This window comes from Struthio camelus, chromosome 1 (assembly GCF_040807025.1).
Source record: "Struthio camelus isolate bStrCam1 chromosome 1, bStrCam1.hap1, whole genome shotgun sequence".
Lineage (NCBI taxonomy): Eukaryota > Metazoa > Chordata > Aves > Struthioniformes > Struthionidae > Struthio > Struthio camelus.
Window position 1 is genome coordinate 12,373,000 of NC_090942.1, and position 15,219 is coordinate 12,388,218.

A 15,219-nucleotide genomic window follows, 5' to 3' on the forward strand; every position below is an offset into this window, starting at 1 on the left:
AGGAGATCCACATTTTTTAAATTATATCCCTTTTAAAAAAAATACAGTTTCCTAAAAGTGTCAATCAGTTGCAGTTATTTGCAAAAATAAACACTATGTCTTTTTGTAAAATGTGTGAAGGTGAGTGAGACTTACTATCTGGTGAGACATTCCTGTGCTTCATATAATTATTTTTGGTTTTATCTAAATTTAAAAATTTCATGAAAAATACAAAGGATGCTAAGAACTGGAACATTCCTAGGGAGACACTTTTTCACTGGATTTTCTGCTTTGTCAAAATTAAAATATTATGTAGACATTGATTGTTTGAATTATTTTCAAAGTGATACTAAAATTTAGGAAGGGGTTGAGCGGACAGTTTAATGTTTCCTAGCAGGTCATGTATCCAGCTCCTCAGGCGGCTTTAACAGCTGATGAGTTAAGAGTGGTCTGCCAGAAAGGCCTCTGAATAAGTATCTCCAAGGTTTCCAAGGGCTTCAGCTCTACAAAGCTTATTCAGAGGACTAGCCATCAGTCAAAAACCTTAAGGTTTCTGGATTTTTAATTGTAGGGGAGCCCACCATGAGACTGCAAGGAGACCCTACATCTCCATGGTGGCCGCCCCAGGGCTTCCAGAGTCCTTCGCTCCAGGTTATCCCATGGTTTAGGCCCTCAGTTATACACTCCTTTTCACTGAGGATTTGAAAAATTAACTATTCGTTTTTAATTAATTAAAGACAAAACGACATTTTAAAGAGATGAAATCCTCTAAAACCAAAATAAAATGTTTCTGCATGTTATACAATGCTCTACTTCATTTATTCTTCACAGCCCTTGAATCAAGGAGACGCATATGATCAAATCCTGTGGAGCACACTGGCTTTGAACCATGTAGTCACTGAACATGAGCTGAATTCATGTAACTGTAGGATTAGACTTTGTATGAGAGGTTAATGAGGATATTTGCAGTAAGTAAATTCAAGTGCATGAAGTGAGTCCCAACACAAGAAAAAAATGCAGAGAAATAAGTAGATCATCAGGGTAAAAAGGAAAACAATAACAGTAAAAATAAAAAATGATCACTTTCAAATTACATTAATGAAAACTCAGCTTTAAAACAATATGTTGGCTTCTCCTCGTGTGACACATGAAAGAGAGCGGCCAAGTACCTACAATAACATAATTAATATAATTTTTAAAAATATTTTGCTGCAGCCTGATTCACAGGGAATAAAAGCTGCCAGGACTAATTTGGGATTGTGTACATTCGAAAGGTCAGGGATTTAAAGAAATAGAAAGGGGAAGAGAAACAGAAACTTAGCAAAATATTCAGAAATAATGACTATTCAATAACCACAAATCACTAGATTGAACAGAGAAATAATTTGTACCTTTTTTATTGCTTTATCTATAATGTTATCTCCAACTGGTATCAGAATTCCTCCAAAGATTGCCAGCACAGCACCGATGATGGCCCCAGTGAGGAGCCCACAGTTTCTGTTACAGCCCATTCCTCTCCTTTCTTAGGATGCGGACAGACAGTGTAAAAATATCCCTGCTGCAAGCCTCGAAGTTTTTTCCTCACTTCTTGATCCTAGTACACTCACCAGTCTTCCTGAGAGAAGCTGCTAATATAAAGAAAGAGTGAACAAAAACCACACTCCAAAGTTCAAAGTACTAAGTGCACAAAGTGAAGCAGATAAGAAGATAACATGTCAAAAACAGTCCCATTTATTAGAAAGGCAGTGCCAAAAAAAAAAAAAAAAGTCTGTATAGACATTCGACAAGGTAGTCACTTTCTACTGATATATGTGTGTCTGTGTGTCTGTGTGTTCTTTGTTTTTGGCTCCACTGCAAACTGACTCAGTTTAATCAACGCTCTTCCTGAGGCAAACACCTTCTTAAAAATCTTTCTGTGCCAAAGGAGAAGGTTTTAGCCCTCAGCTTTTGTCACTACAATGCTAGTGGTTCCCACTTCAGGCAAAATCAGCAGTTTATAGTGTTCGTCTGGACTGCCCTGCCTGTTTCTCTGTGATACCAGCAAGGGAGTTCTCCAGGAAAGTCTTCGGCCAGCACATGGGTGGGAAGGGCAGCCTCTACTGAGAGGCAACAATGAGAAGCATATCCTTCTGCTCTGCTGGATCTAGAAGACATTTGTCAGCCTACAGTCTACTGCTGAAGGAACAAAATGTTTCAGTAACTTCATGGCAAAGGCAGGACTGGCTTTTTCTTGCAGGAATTGAATTGTTGCTCTCTGCTACTCATCCCACCGCCTACTTTCATTGATCTCAACTGCTTCGGAGAAAGGCAGACTTCTTAAAGCAGGTCTAGATTCTGACTTTCTAAAGGTATAACACCTTATATTTTGGGATAGAAAAAAATAAATTGACAATTATTCACTGGAATAGAGCAATTGCTGATAATAAGGGCTAACATATCTTAAGATCTAGCCCCTACTAAGAGATGTTATCGAGACAATCAGAATGATACCAGTGCTGATAGATATGGTGAGATATAAGGTCCAAGTGATAATTTGTCCTATTTGTTACTGGTTTCAGACAACTGAGGCAAAGAGCTGGCTAATTTTTAATTTATACTTGCTCAGAAATTCATCACGCCTACAGAACTCTCCAGTTTTTCACTTGCCTTAGACCTTCAGCTAATAGAAATCAGCTTTTTTCTATTTCAGGAGTCATTGTCCACAGTCCTTTTTATTCTTAACAATTTATATTCATTAACACATTGTGATTTTCTCTGAACCACTTTCAGAGCAAGCATTAGTTGTAAAGTTAATTAAGCTTTCAAGGCCAAACACAGAGAGCCAAGGAAAGTAGAAAGTTGTAGTGGAAGAAAGAGCTCAACCTGAATTCCCAGTTTGTTGGTGAGATTTAATGACCAAAATTAAATGGTCATTAAATGACTCTTGCACTTAAAACTAGACAGTGAAACAGGTGTAGGAATAGCCACATTTTTTATTTTTGTAAATGCCATTTGCAGTTATGAGGTCCTTTTTGGTTAAAAAAAGGACACACACAGGGACACATATAAGGTGCCATGGTCAGCAGGCTAAGTGCTCTTGTGCCACCCAAATTCACAAAAATTATATCACATCCATATCTGAGCTCAGATTGTTTCTTTTATTTGCACTGGAAAATCACTTTTTTATACTCTTGGACTAGCAGCAGTTTACGGCTTCCTTGATATTAACAATGACTATTTCTGTATATTTGAGTCTAGTTGGTATTTTAATTTTTCTCCTTGGAAACTTGCAAGGACAAGTAGAATAACTAACATACTACTTCTCCTTGCATTCATAGAAAAACACTTTCCACATAAAAGTCACCTAGTCCATCTGCCTGCCACAAGATGATTTTGTTTGGTTCCTAAATCAAAATTGCACTTTGATCCTTTTGCTCGCGCATACGAGAGACCGGGAAAGAAACTAGATTTAGCTCAAGTTTTATCCATAATCTCTTTCCTGACTTTATTATAGCCAAAAATCATGTCCGGCTGTTTTAGTGCTCATCTCTGTTGGGAGGACTAGCTTACAGTGTTTCTCAAGCTTTTTTATGAGCATACCCTGGGTAACCTTTTCTCACTCGACCAAAAGCTATTTCTGGTGATGAAAATCTCTGAAGAGATTACTGCCTTTTGGTTTCCAGCCTTGGCAAAACGCTGTGGTTGGCCACGGCTGGACTGAGAAGAGGCTTTTTAGAAAGAGAGGAGTCTCTTTACAGCTGTGCTTACAGCTTTGGCTTCTCCACTTGAGAAATTGGAACCTCTGGCTTATTAGTTGCTCTCCCCTTGATCAGATCTGTTACTGTGTACCATTGCATTCAACAGCAATAGAAACCGATCAAAGAGGTAATATTAAGGAAAAAATCAAGGTGCATTTTCCCAACTTGTCATGCAACTTACTGCCCTTTTCAAAAGGAAAACTGAAAGTTGGCTTGACTGAATGATAAAAATTCTGTGTTATTAAAGGCTCTTTAATGTATTGGACGAATACATAACATGGCTAATGGCAAAATTTCAAACAAACTCAAGTTAGAAATTCAAATTAGATCTGATGAGTCTTTAAGTGACAGTCACTGGGATAAATTCTTCTGTCTTTGTAGATGTTTTCAGATCAGTACGTATAGTTTGACAAAAGCATAGCAAGTGTAATAGCACTGTGCAACTCATTCTGTAAGCGACTTGAGGATTTTAAAATCTGACTGCTGTTACACATCAGAACAAACCTAAAGAGGGGTAGAACTTCTCAATGAAAGGAAGTTCTGGGAAGCACAAATTTTAGGTTGATTTTTTTTTTGCCAATGTGCTCTTTTGCAATTTTAGACATAATCAGGAAAATCAATCTATCCTAAAAGATTTTTCTAAAGCATGGAAATGCACATTTCGAAATTGCAAATGGAAATGATTTTTTCCATGATTGCTTAAAGAGGGCTTTTAAGCATTGTCAGCCTATATTTCTTGGCTTATATAGTGAAGCTTTCAAATTCAACATAAATATACATTTCAATGCAGTATATTTCCATTTAAGTTTCTACAAGCTGTTCCAATAGATTTTTGTGTTAGGCAGATTAGATCTTCCTCATGATCATTAGCAACAAAAAGCTAGAAAGAAACTTGTTCCTAATAACACATGCCTATTCCAACCTTTTGTAAACTGTAAAACATTCACCTTTCTCCCACCAAACACAATGCAATAACAATCTAGACATATCTCAGTTTATGCAGTTCAAATTATCCACTACACAACAGCAATGAAAAGCACTATCTGGCAAGATAACACTGGATTGTACATAGAAATCAATAAGCTATACTTACCTCTTACAACTGTAAGAGACAGTTACAACTGTCTGTAAGTTGCTTACAACTTAAAATGTGAAGATTAAAACACTAATTACCAAAAAGAATATAGTTGCATCAGGGAATTCATATTCAAGCAATAATTATTTATTTTATAAAGAACAGAATGTACTATACCAAAATAAAATATAATATCTGAGACTATGATATCATTTAATTTTAGACTTATCTACTTTATTAATGCCAATATTCATTCCAGTCTAGATTCTTGAGTATATACTTTTTAAAATTTTTTTAAAGTGCTTGTTAGAATTTTAACAGTGTAAACTGTCCATTCCAATCTCTGAAAAGACATAAATGTGGTTTATAGGCAGTAGAATAGGAGGAAGGATGCAAACTATTATTAAACCTTTTCTTCCCTACTTAACTTATATTTTTGCACATGTCAATTTAAAGCAAGCCCTTACAAAAAAAAAAAATAGTATCTGCATTTTCTTGATGATTTATCCAGCTCTAATAGTAATTTTTAAACATTTTTTGTCACTTTAATTCTCATAGAAAATCTGATTTGCTGTCCCAAATGAGAGAAAACTAAATGGAGAAGAAGCAGTGTGTACAGTTAAAAGTACAATGGACTTTAAAAATTCCCATTAGAATTTCAACTACAAAATATAGTGTTTGTTAAAACATAATGTCAGATTCTCCAGGGTCAGAAGGCTGGATTAAAAAATCATGGAATTATTACGAGATACATTTTCAGTGAAGAGGTTCTTCTTTTTTCTAATCTTTGATGTACTTCAGAACTATAGTTTCAAGCGTTTTATCTACAACAGTAAAGGCTACAAAATGTCACTTTAAAAAGATGCCTTTCCTACAAATTCACATGCTTCCAGGAACTGTAGTTTCAAGAACATTAAATATCAAAAGACAGAGTGCAACTGGGAAAGCTAGCAATACTGAACATAGAATGCCATTACTAACATAGTAAAGAAGCCTTTCACTAACATATATACAATTTAACCGTGTTTTGCAAACAGAGCTTTGCAAAATCCTGTCATTTTATTTTATACTGCAAACAAACACTTTCAAGATTATTCCACCAACTGAATTTAAAAGTATTTTGGAGTAAAATCCTCTCATTTTAAATGTTGTATCATATGACTCACCTTGAATAAGGGCAACTGACTTTTCAGCTCAATGTACTAGTACTTAACACATGACTTGCATCAAGTTACGAGAAGACAAGCGGCTAAATCTCCCCACCAAGCACATATCCTCTACGCTCTGAGGGAGTGTTTATATATTCCAAAAGACGTCATTTCCCTGTTTTTCTTTTTGCCAGAAGTAAAAGTTAAGTTGTATTAGTGCTCAGGGAGCAGGGGGTCTATTTTTACAGTCTGACTAAAAGCCACTACCTACATCTCGTGGTAATATACTTAGCAGCTGCAATCTTTGTCAAATTTCGATCCAACTAAGTCAAAGGTCAAGGAGACAAAAGGGTAACTCGCTTATTTGCTTCCATTTCTTCTCTAATATCCATTTGCTTTAAAACTGTTCAGATTGGCAAGTCCTTTAAAATAGAGAACATTTTAAAATATTCTTTGACACATATCATCCCTTGCTATATAAGTAATGCCTTACCACTGCAGATATTGTCTGTCAAAACACAGGATAAACACCTTTGCGCTTTAATTATCATGATAGTGTGCTTTCAAGTAACAAAAATCAGGAAATGTCAGAAATATTTTCTGAAAGATATTTTTTCCACAAGTTCAATTGCAACATTTCCTCATGAAGTGCTCTTCCTCATTTATTGTAAGTTCAATGAACGTAGTTCCAAATGCTTCTTTCTCTTAATGTAGCTAAAGATCAGTTAGTTTTACACTGATACTTATGTAGACCAGAGTGTCACCTAAGCGCAGTGTCTACTAATAACTAACAATGATCAGTCTGGCAAATTTTTGCTAAAATATTTTTAAGATATAGCCTCACCTCTGTGTGAATCACATTAATGGATTGTTTGAACAGGTACTTCTGGCAGTACCAAAAGGAAGTGATTTACAAGTGGTTTTTGTAATTTATAAGAGGCAAAAACATCCCTAGAAGTTTCTTCAGTCCAGTTTTTCATGGTATGATATTGGATACAGATTGTGATCCACACGTTCATTATTTGCATTGTGTTTTGACTGATTGTTCAATGTTCTGTTTTTGACATTGTCCTATTCGAAAATTATGTTGTTATGGGAGGAGCTACATTCTTTTAATCTGCTTCTGCTAAGTAAATCCATGATGGACAAATATTAATGAAGTTGATGTTTTGTCTTCTAATAGTGAAAGCAAGAGTGAAAGTGATCCAATCCTTTGAAAGCAACCTGTAGCACAGTCCTTGTACAAGGCTTTCTGCAAGGGATAGTTGGTGACCCAGCTAGGCTTCAGTTTCATATACTTGAAAAGTGCAATAGATACACACGTAAGTCTCTGATTAAAGAGTGAAGTTTAACTGCTGACCGAAGCAGTCCTCCATACTATGGTTTCCATGCACTCGTTTTATGAATATTGTCATCAATTTTTTTCTATCAGACATCTCCTTGTATGATGTTCTCAAGAGGAACATTTTGTTAAGAATCCTCCAGCTTTCCTCTCAAGCCACACTACCTTCTTCACTACTGATTTGCCTCTTCTGAAAGGAAGTACTTCCAATTATTCACACCTGCCTGTGAAGATCTTCTCTAGCATGTTCATTTTCTCCATCTGCAGTACGTGGAATTTAATAAGCAATATTCATAAGGGAGGGGAAGATGTACTATCATTTTTTGATGAAACCCTAAAATGTAAATGGCCAGACGTTGCAGCAGACGTAATGAAGCTTGGATTGCTACATATACATGCAGAACTGGGTTAGCTAATTTTGTAACTTCCTGTTATCACATATTGGCAAATCTCTTTTGGCAGACAATGCTGGGTATTGAAATGAAGACTGCCAGGTGCAATCAGAACAACCAGCTAAAAGGATTTGAATCTGAGGGAGAAGTTGTGAATGTTTGGTTCTCAGCCATTTCTCTATTTCATTAAAAAAGCATAAGTGCTTAGTTGCTTTTGAGCTTCATACTTTTGTGTTCTCTGGCTTAATATTAGAGTTCAGAGGCTGCAGGGGAGGCATAGAGAGACACACAGTGACGGAGTGATGGCAAAAAAGCAAGCAGTTATGTTCTTCTGAAGAGTCTACAGTGGTGTGACAACACAAACTACAGCCACAAAGAGAAACTGCCAAAAAAGAAAAATAGTGTAAATGACACTCCTTTGGTTGTTGAAGACATAGAAAATCACAGGTAGTAGAGCAAGCTAAATGTGGTTGTTAACCCCACATGAACTCCACGTGTATTTCCTGAAATAAGCAAACTGCTGGAGGAGAATTCTGATGAAATGAATGTGATTCTTGGTTTTTCTAAGCATCCTATAGTGGGACCTTGTGGAAATCACTCTCCTTGAGTTGCTTTCTCAACACAGGGGGAGTTAATGGTGAGTGGTATCATCTCTATATATGCCATGAGATTCCTAAGAACTCAGTGCCCCTCCTCCCCAATTTTTTTAAGTTAAGATCCCTTGCCTCAGGGAATTTAGTGATTGTGCCATGTCATGGCACAGTCACGGCAGTTACAGGGTCTTTCTTCACCTGCCTGTTATGAAACTTGTAAAAAACCTAATCTTAACATTAATCCTTTTGCCAGATGTGGCTGAGCTGAGCTAGCAGGTTAGAAAATGCCAAAAAACTTCTATTTACATGTTTTCACCCTCTCTTCAACTTTAAAAATAACAACAATAAAAAACCTTTTAGTCATTAGAGAAACTGCCAAGAGGAGGGGCAGATGATGTAATTCAAAAAGTGACTTTCTATAATCTTTCAGGGACTCTTCCTATTTTAAAATAAAAGTGTGAGGGATTATGTTTACCTTCTTTCTACGGTGAGTAAAGGCACAGATTTATCATCTATCCTACCTCTTCTTTAGCACCATCTAATGTGGCTTCAGCACTGCGTCCCCCAAATCTTCTTGCTACTGCAGTCCTCTTTGGCCTCTTCACAGTGACTAAGTCCCACAAGAAGAGTTACATTTTGCTCAGTAGTGAAAGGTTTAAAGCATTAACAAGAAAGAAAAATAAGAACAAGTCGCTCCCTGTCCCCAAATAAGCTCAACACTTTTGTATTCGACATGTCATGCACAGTTAGCTCTATAGAAGAAGATAATAAGGAGGAAGAATCACCAACAGAAGAAAATGTGCAATATGCCACCAGCTGGACGACAGTTGCTCTCCTCTGCATTTATCTGAGATACTATGAGGTGTTCCTTTACAGGGAGTGAAGTTCTGTATTCATGAAAGATAGTTTGATCTCCTATGGAGATGGAAACCTTCTGTGTATCACTCCATCATTTGAGAAGTAGACGTGAAAAGTATCATGTGAGCTTTCCACCCACAGCAGCCTCAACGATCTATTTCACCTCTATTACATAGGGGTCTTCTCTAGAGTAAACATTGCCTTCCTTTAGGTACTGCCCACAAAGCACTTGATTATATAATACCAAAATAATAATATAGAATTAATAACAATTATTTCTAAGTGATATGTTCACCATCTTTGTCTCAACTACTCTCACTGTGATTGGTATTTTATACTACCTCATTTACCAAAAGCCACAGGAGAGAACAGAGTTATATGACAAGTATAGTCACTTCACTTTAAAAGAAAGAAATGCAAAGGTATTTCAGTTGTTTCGTTTGTGGTTGAAATATCTCATCTCTAAGAAGCTAACTGAAAAGACAGAGGTAGTTTCATAGCAATAACTCTTTTCTTGGTTGAAGTTATCTACTTGTTGCAAATAAGTTTATCCAGGTAAAAATTAGGCATCTGGCCTAAGGAAGCTAAATTGCTTTCCTCTCCTCTCAATGGAACGGTGTAAGAACTTTTAGGGATTCAGCCTATCTACCTTAAATGCTTATTTTAGGAAAGGATTTTTCCTATCCTTTGGAGGTATTGATGTCTCTCCCTTAACTAAAAAAGATCTAAATGCCTTGCTGAAATCAGACATCTATCTTTTAGCTGGTTAATGCTAGAACAACGCCACTCAAAGTCCCCAGAGAAGTCAGCTCCTCCCCTCTTCAGGGTATCAATACCACAACTGCTCTACAAGGTCCCACCAAGTGCAAACAAATTATGAAGCAACTAGCAAATATAAAGAGAAAAATTCAAAGTATGTACCACCTGACTTTAATGGAGAGCTTGGATAAAGATTGCGGAGGTGTTGTATCATTTTTTGCTCCATCACATTGCAGACTATTGCTGCAGATGTGTTGGACCTCATGGCTTTCCAGTGGGATACTTCAAACACTAACATCAAGCAGTCTTCAGCTACCTGAAAAAAACATCCTCAAAAACATGCCTGTAATACCTGATCATCCATCACAAGAGCTTGGAAGACTCATTTCAAACAAGTGTGAGATACTTTGCTTTCATCAAATCACCCACCATGTAAGGGCTGTAGCTCCTTCGCTACCCACTAAGGACTCCTACCTGTAGTTCTCCCAGTTCTGTGAAGTCTGAGGAGCTAAGGTGCTGTCCCTTGTGATTCTCCATGTGTGTTCCTGCTGATATGGAAAACATCCTAAGATACCATTGGCTCAAGCTACCTTGGCAGCAGTATAGTGGAAACAGTGTGATATATTTGGCTCCTGCTGGTGATGAGTTTGTCTGTAAACTGTAGCTAGGTCCTTTATAGGCAAAAATGAGTGATGGAAGATCCAGCAGCTGCTTCTGTTCATTGCTTTCCCAAGAAAAACTGATTTTGAGCTCTTCTTCGCTGCCTGTGATGTGCATACACTGCTGCTTTTCTCAGTCCCCAAAATTGATTTTAAAATTTATTTTCAAGTGATTTTAGCAGGTGAATCAGGTGAAGAAAGCACGAGAAAGGCAGAAATAGACTTTGAGTCTTCAGCTATAATGGTTATAGGCATGTGAAAGTCTTTCAGAACATAGAGACAAAGGAACCTCACAGCATTGAGCCCGGTACAGGAACTGTGATATAATAACTCAGTCTTCTGAGTGAGTTTGAAGGAGCACAGAGCTATAAAAATCTGTTACCTAAAGGACTGGGTCAGCAAGCTAATGCTACAGACTTTTCTCACTGAAACCTAAGGAGGGCATAGAGAGGAGGCTGCACTGGCAGAGGAGAAAAATTTTGAAAACAGATATCTTAGGAAAGTCAACAGAAATTTAATAAATCTTGTCCCCACTTGGATATATACCACTTCTTGCAAAACTCTGCTCCTCGGCTCAGAAGTCACAGAATAATGGAGTTATTAGAAACTCCTTCATTGGTGCAATAGCTGGTGGAGAAACAGTCACTTTAATGAATCACCCCAAACAGAGAGTGGCAGTGGCTTTGATGAACGACTGGGTAGTCCTTATGTTAGCTTCTGCCTGCCAGCTACACCATGATTTTGTCTGTGTAATAAGTAACAACATATTTACAGTGATTTTTCAAATGAATAAAGAAGTAGGCTTTAGAATTGGTCAACTTTTCAGTGATTTCTTAAGAGATGGAGACCTGTCAAATTATTGACACCCTTTTCTTCTCTCACACAGAACTGACACAATGTCCAGCTGCACGCTGAGAAACTGCGTTTAGTAGACATGTTCCAGATCTGGAGAGACATTCTCGGTCTGAGCAACATGCAGACCTTCCCCAGGGCTTCAGATCAGACTCAAATATAAGGCATCAAAGCCTAATCATGAGCTTACTGCCAGGAAAACCTGTTTTTCATCAGGTCTACACAAGAGGAAAGTTTTACTTAACCAATCTCATGTCCTGGGACAAGTCCCCTGCTCCACTTTGAGGAGGACAATTAGTCATTTGGATAGCATCAGGATATCCAGGACTCTGCCAGGGAGACCTATTTTCTACTAAATGAGAGGACAAAATAGAAAATGATCTGTAGAATTAGTACAGGCTAAAGCAATTCCTGACTACGCGTTCTCCCTCGAGGGGGAATCTCGAGAATACACACCACAACACAGAGCCAGTGGAGACAGCGTCAGAAAACCAGATTTTCCCCTCTAGCTGGCAGCGGACGTACAGTGTGGGTTTTGCCTGCCGACCTGAGAGAGGAAGCAATACTCAGACTGTGCCAAGCAAATGTGCTCAGACTACCACGGAGTTTTTCACCTTTTGTAACCCTTCCCTATGGATCTGCTGAGCTAGGCTTAATGTAACCTACAGTGTTATGCAAAAGCTTAATCTATTTTATTATAGAAAGGATGCTTTTTCTCTGGTTTATTATAAGTACTAGTGTGCTATTCTTGTGAGTATGATGAAAAAAAAAATTTCTATTTTACATTTTTCTTTCTTGAAAAGTTACTTAATTTTTACAGCCAAAACATAAAACCCAGATCACAAAAAGAAAAGACTGAATACATAAAATCACCCTTGCCACGAAAGTTATCTTGGCAGCAGCTGAAGTCCTACAGATTAAGAAAATATGTGGAGAATTACTGCATATTAAGGAACATTAACAGCCATGAAGAACAGATCAGTAGAAAATGTCCTACTGGTGATTTCTGTGCACTAGCAGTGAATGAAACAAGCCACTGACAGAGGTCCTGAACTTCTCAGATTATGTAATTTTCTGATTCTAAGATGTGGTTTTCTTCTTTCTGATGAAACCATATTATGGAAATATGCATATAACTATCAGTTACACACCAAGTTGTTCGGAAATATAATAATTTAACTGAAAAAAAACCTACATTGCTGACCATTTTCCTGGCTGTACCCGTAATAAAAATGCTTCTAAAGTATTGCTTGAGGGCGGAAAAACATCTCCCAAACTAAACAGCTGCATCCTACACCTTTTATACAAATAAGACATTTTTACCAAGTTAAAAAAAACACTGTTAATATGATAGTATTTATACCGGTTGTTAAAGAGAATCAGATAAGTAAATTAACACAGTTTAATAGAATTTACATGACTATACTCTATTTACTTTGTTGAACTCAAGGACACTACAGAAAAGGAATTTTACATATTTTACATCAGTATCTTTATTGGACATGAATTATAATTTTAAATCTTCCCCAAAATGCCCATATATGCATGCTTCTACTGTACTTTAACAACTATTTGAACATTTTCAAACTTTCACTTATAACTATAACACACATCCATAGCATACACGTTGTATGGTCATCTATACACTTGATATTTCTCTTATACATATCTATTTTCATATTTCCGTAGGCCTATATATATATAGACTTTTTAAATATGAAAATTGTTCTCAAACAAATGATTGTATATACTTATGTTACAGACAGTTTAAAATGTGAGTAAATAAATTTTTTACTGTAATGCACAGTGACATGATAGCTGTATGTTAATATGCAAGTGAAATAATTTGATTAGCAGTATATTTATTTTCCCTAAATTTTGGTAAATGGGCGCTTCTCAGAGTTACTAATAGACAAGAAATGGAGGCTGAATGGCAGCCGCCTTTGCTTTTAATAATTTTAACAGTAAGGGCATATTGCTAGCAATATAATGCAGTAGTATCTTCACACGGAGCTAATGCAATGTCCAGCTGTGTGCTGAGAAACTGCATTTAGCGCAGGAGCAAGGTCACATACCTGTATGGAGGTGGAACTGCTCTCGCTACTCTTGCCACCAGCAGTTGGAGAGTTTCAGAAGAGCCTGCTAAGTTAGCTCCGTATTCACAGAGAAATCAAGTTGCTGTAGCAACCCTATAGCAACCCAGGCTGCCCAGTCCTCTCCAAGTCTGTTGATCTTTCATCAGCCACAGAGAGAAAAAGCAAGTTGCAGAGACCTTTTAAACTCTATGGTAGCTAAGTTATCTTAAGTGGTAAGGAATGTTAAGAACCCTGAGCCAAAGACAATAGTCTTTCACACTCACACTGTGCAAGAAAGACCAGCTCTGAGAAATCCTTTCAACACCAGCCTCTGCCTCTGGTTTCTTTACCCATTGCTACAGCCTAGCACTTGGAGGCAATGTATCATGTCCCTGTGGCCAATCCAGGGGAACAAGATTAATTGACTTTGCTCTTTGCAAGAGCTCTTTGCAGACATCATCTAATCCTAGCTAATTCTCACAACAGCCTGGAAGCTAAGTAGGAAGTTTCATACTAAGCCTTCGGATTTGGGCTTATTATAGTTATTTATATAAAGCACAGAGACAGATCAGAATGAAGGATCACAGCTGTATTTACAGCTGTTCAAATTCATGGGACTTTTTCGAATGATTTCCACAGGCTTTAGTTCAGCACTTTGTTGGCTAAGAGACTATTTAAGTCAAGTGATAGTGCTATCTCGTCTTTCTGCCTGTCTTTTGGGGTCCTTGCTAGATGCTTTTATAGTAGCAGTGATGAAATGTTAAGCAACTTATTAGTTTTGCATTTGATTTGAGCAGCAGGTTAGGGCAACTCCTTCCAGACAGCTGCAGCAAATACCAATGGTGAGTAGCCTGTCTACCAAGACCTTTCATCATTAAGATAAAACCTGTCCCAAAGGGGGTTAACAGGACCCCAAGGTACTATAAAGCTATGTGCTACTACGTGTACTAGCTCTAGAGACATCCAATGTCATAAGCTTCTTTGCCTTGCTTTGCTTGAAGTCTCCCCATCTCTAAAGCTAATCAGAAAATGAAAGTCGAGGGAAAGGAAAGGAACAAAAAATATTCCAGAAATTTCCATTCATCTGGATATTTTCTGACCTATCCATTTGTATAAATGCTGTTGCTCTACCTTTGGTCTCCTTGGACTCCTGTCGAGTGCTTCCTGCGTGGCTGTTGCAGCTGCAGCCTTCAGCTTGTTTCCAGACTTCCCTTTGCCTTCCTTTCTACATGTGCTTCCTTTTACTCCTGTTTCCTTACTAAAGATGTTTTCACTCTCTCCTCCCTCCTCCAGCTCTGCGTATATCTGTTCCACCTTCCACCCTATCATCTCTGCAGTTACTCCTCCATTAAGCCTCCTCTGATTTGTCTCCTCCTCCATCAAATTATCATCTAGTTCTCCTCCCCCAGCAAATTATCCTCTAGTTTTTTCTCCCTCTGCCAGAACTTATGGCTTTGCATCAATTCTCTCCTTGTTCCCTGCCATTACCCTTTATATTTCCCAAAATGTCCCATGTCACTTTTTTCTTTTCTCCTCTACTTTCCTTTCTCTCCTTCTGTCTGAAGTCCTGGTATGTAAGCTTGTCTTATTAGCAGTTTATCAAAAAACTGATTGAAATCAAAAGCCAGATCTGTGAGCGCCTTTTAGTACACTTGCCTGACAGGTTAATTATAAATAATGATTTGAGTTTGGAACCTTAATCCAGTAATGTGTCCTTGTTCGTGCTCCTTTCTAAAGCCTCAGAGTATGA

At 37.6% G+C, this 15,219-nt stretch overlaps 1 protein-coding gene across 3 annotated transcripts in view; it reads right to left on the reverse strand.

The window, feature by feature from the left end:
- The window catches only part of CD36 (CD36 molecule (CD36 blood group)), a 36,045-nt gene extending 21,426 nt beyond the window's left edge, over window positions 1–14,619 (reverse strand). Inside the window, exons 1-2 of one of the 3 annotated variants that reach the window (XM_068923270.1) lie at window positions 14,601–14,619; window positions 1,371–1,604 (exon numbers count right to left, since the gene is read on the reverse strand). In XM_068923270.1, coding sequence (XP_068779371.1) covers window positions 1,371–1,490 — 120 coding nt within the window. In that variant the 5' untranslated portion in view covers window positions 1,491–1,604; window positions 14,601–14,619. Of the gene's footprint in view, window positions 1–1,370; window positions 1,608–5,957; window positions 6,095–14,600 lie in introns of those variants that run through there. The other 2 variants (XM_009680416.2, XM_009680417.2) reach the window with 2 other exon arrangements.
- Between the last annotated feature and the right edge of the window lie 600 nt (window positions 14,620–15,219).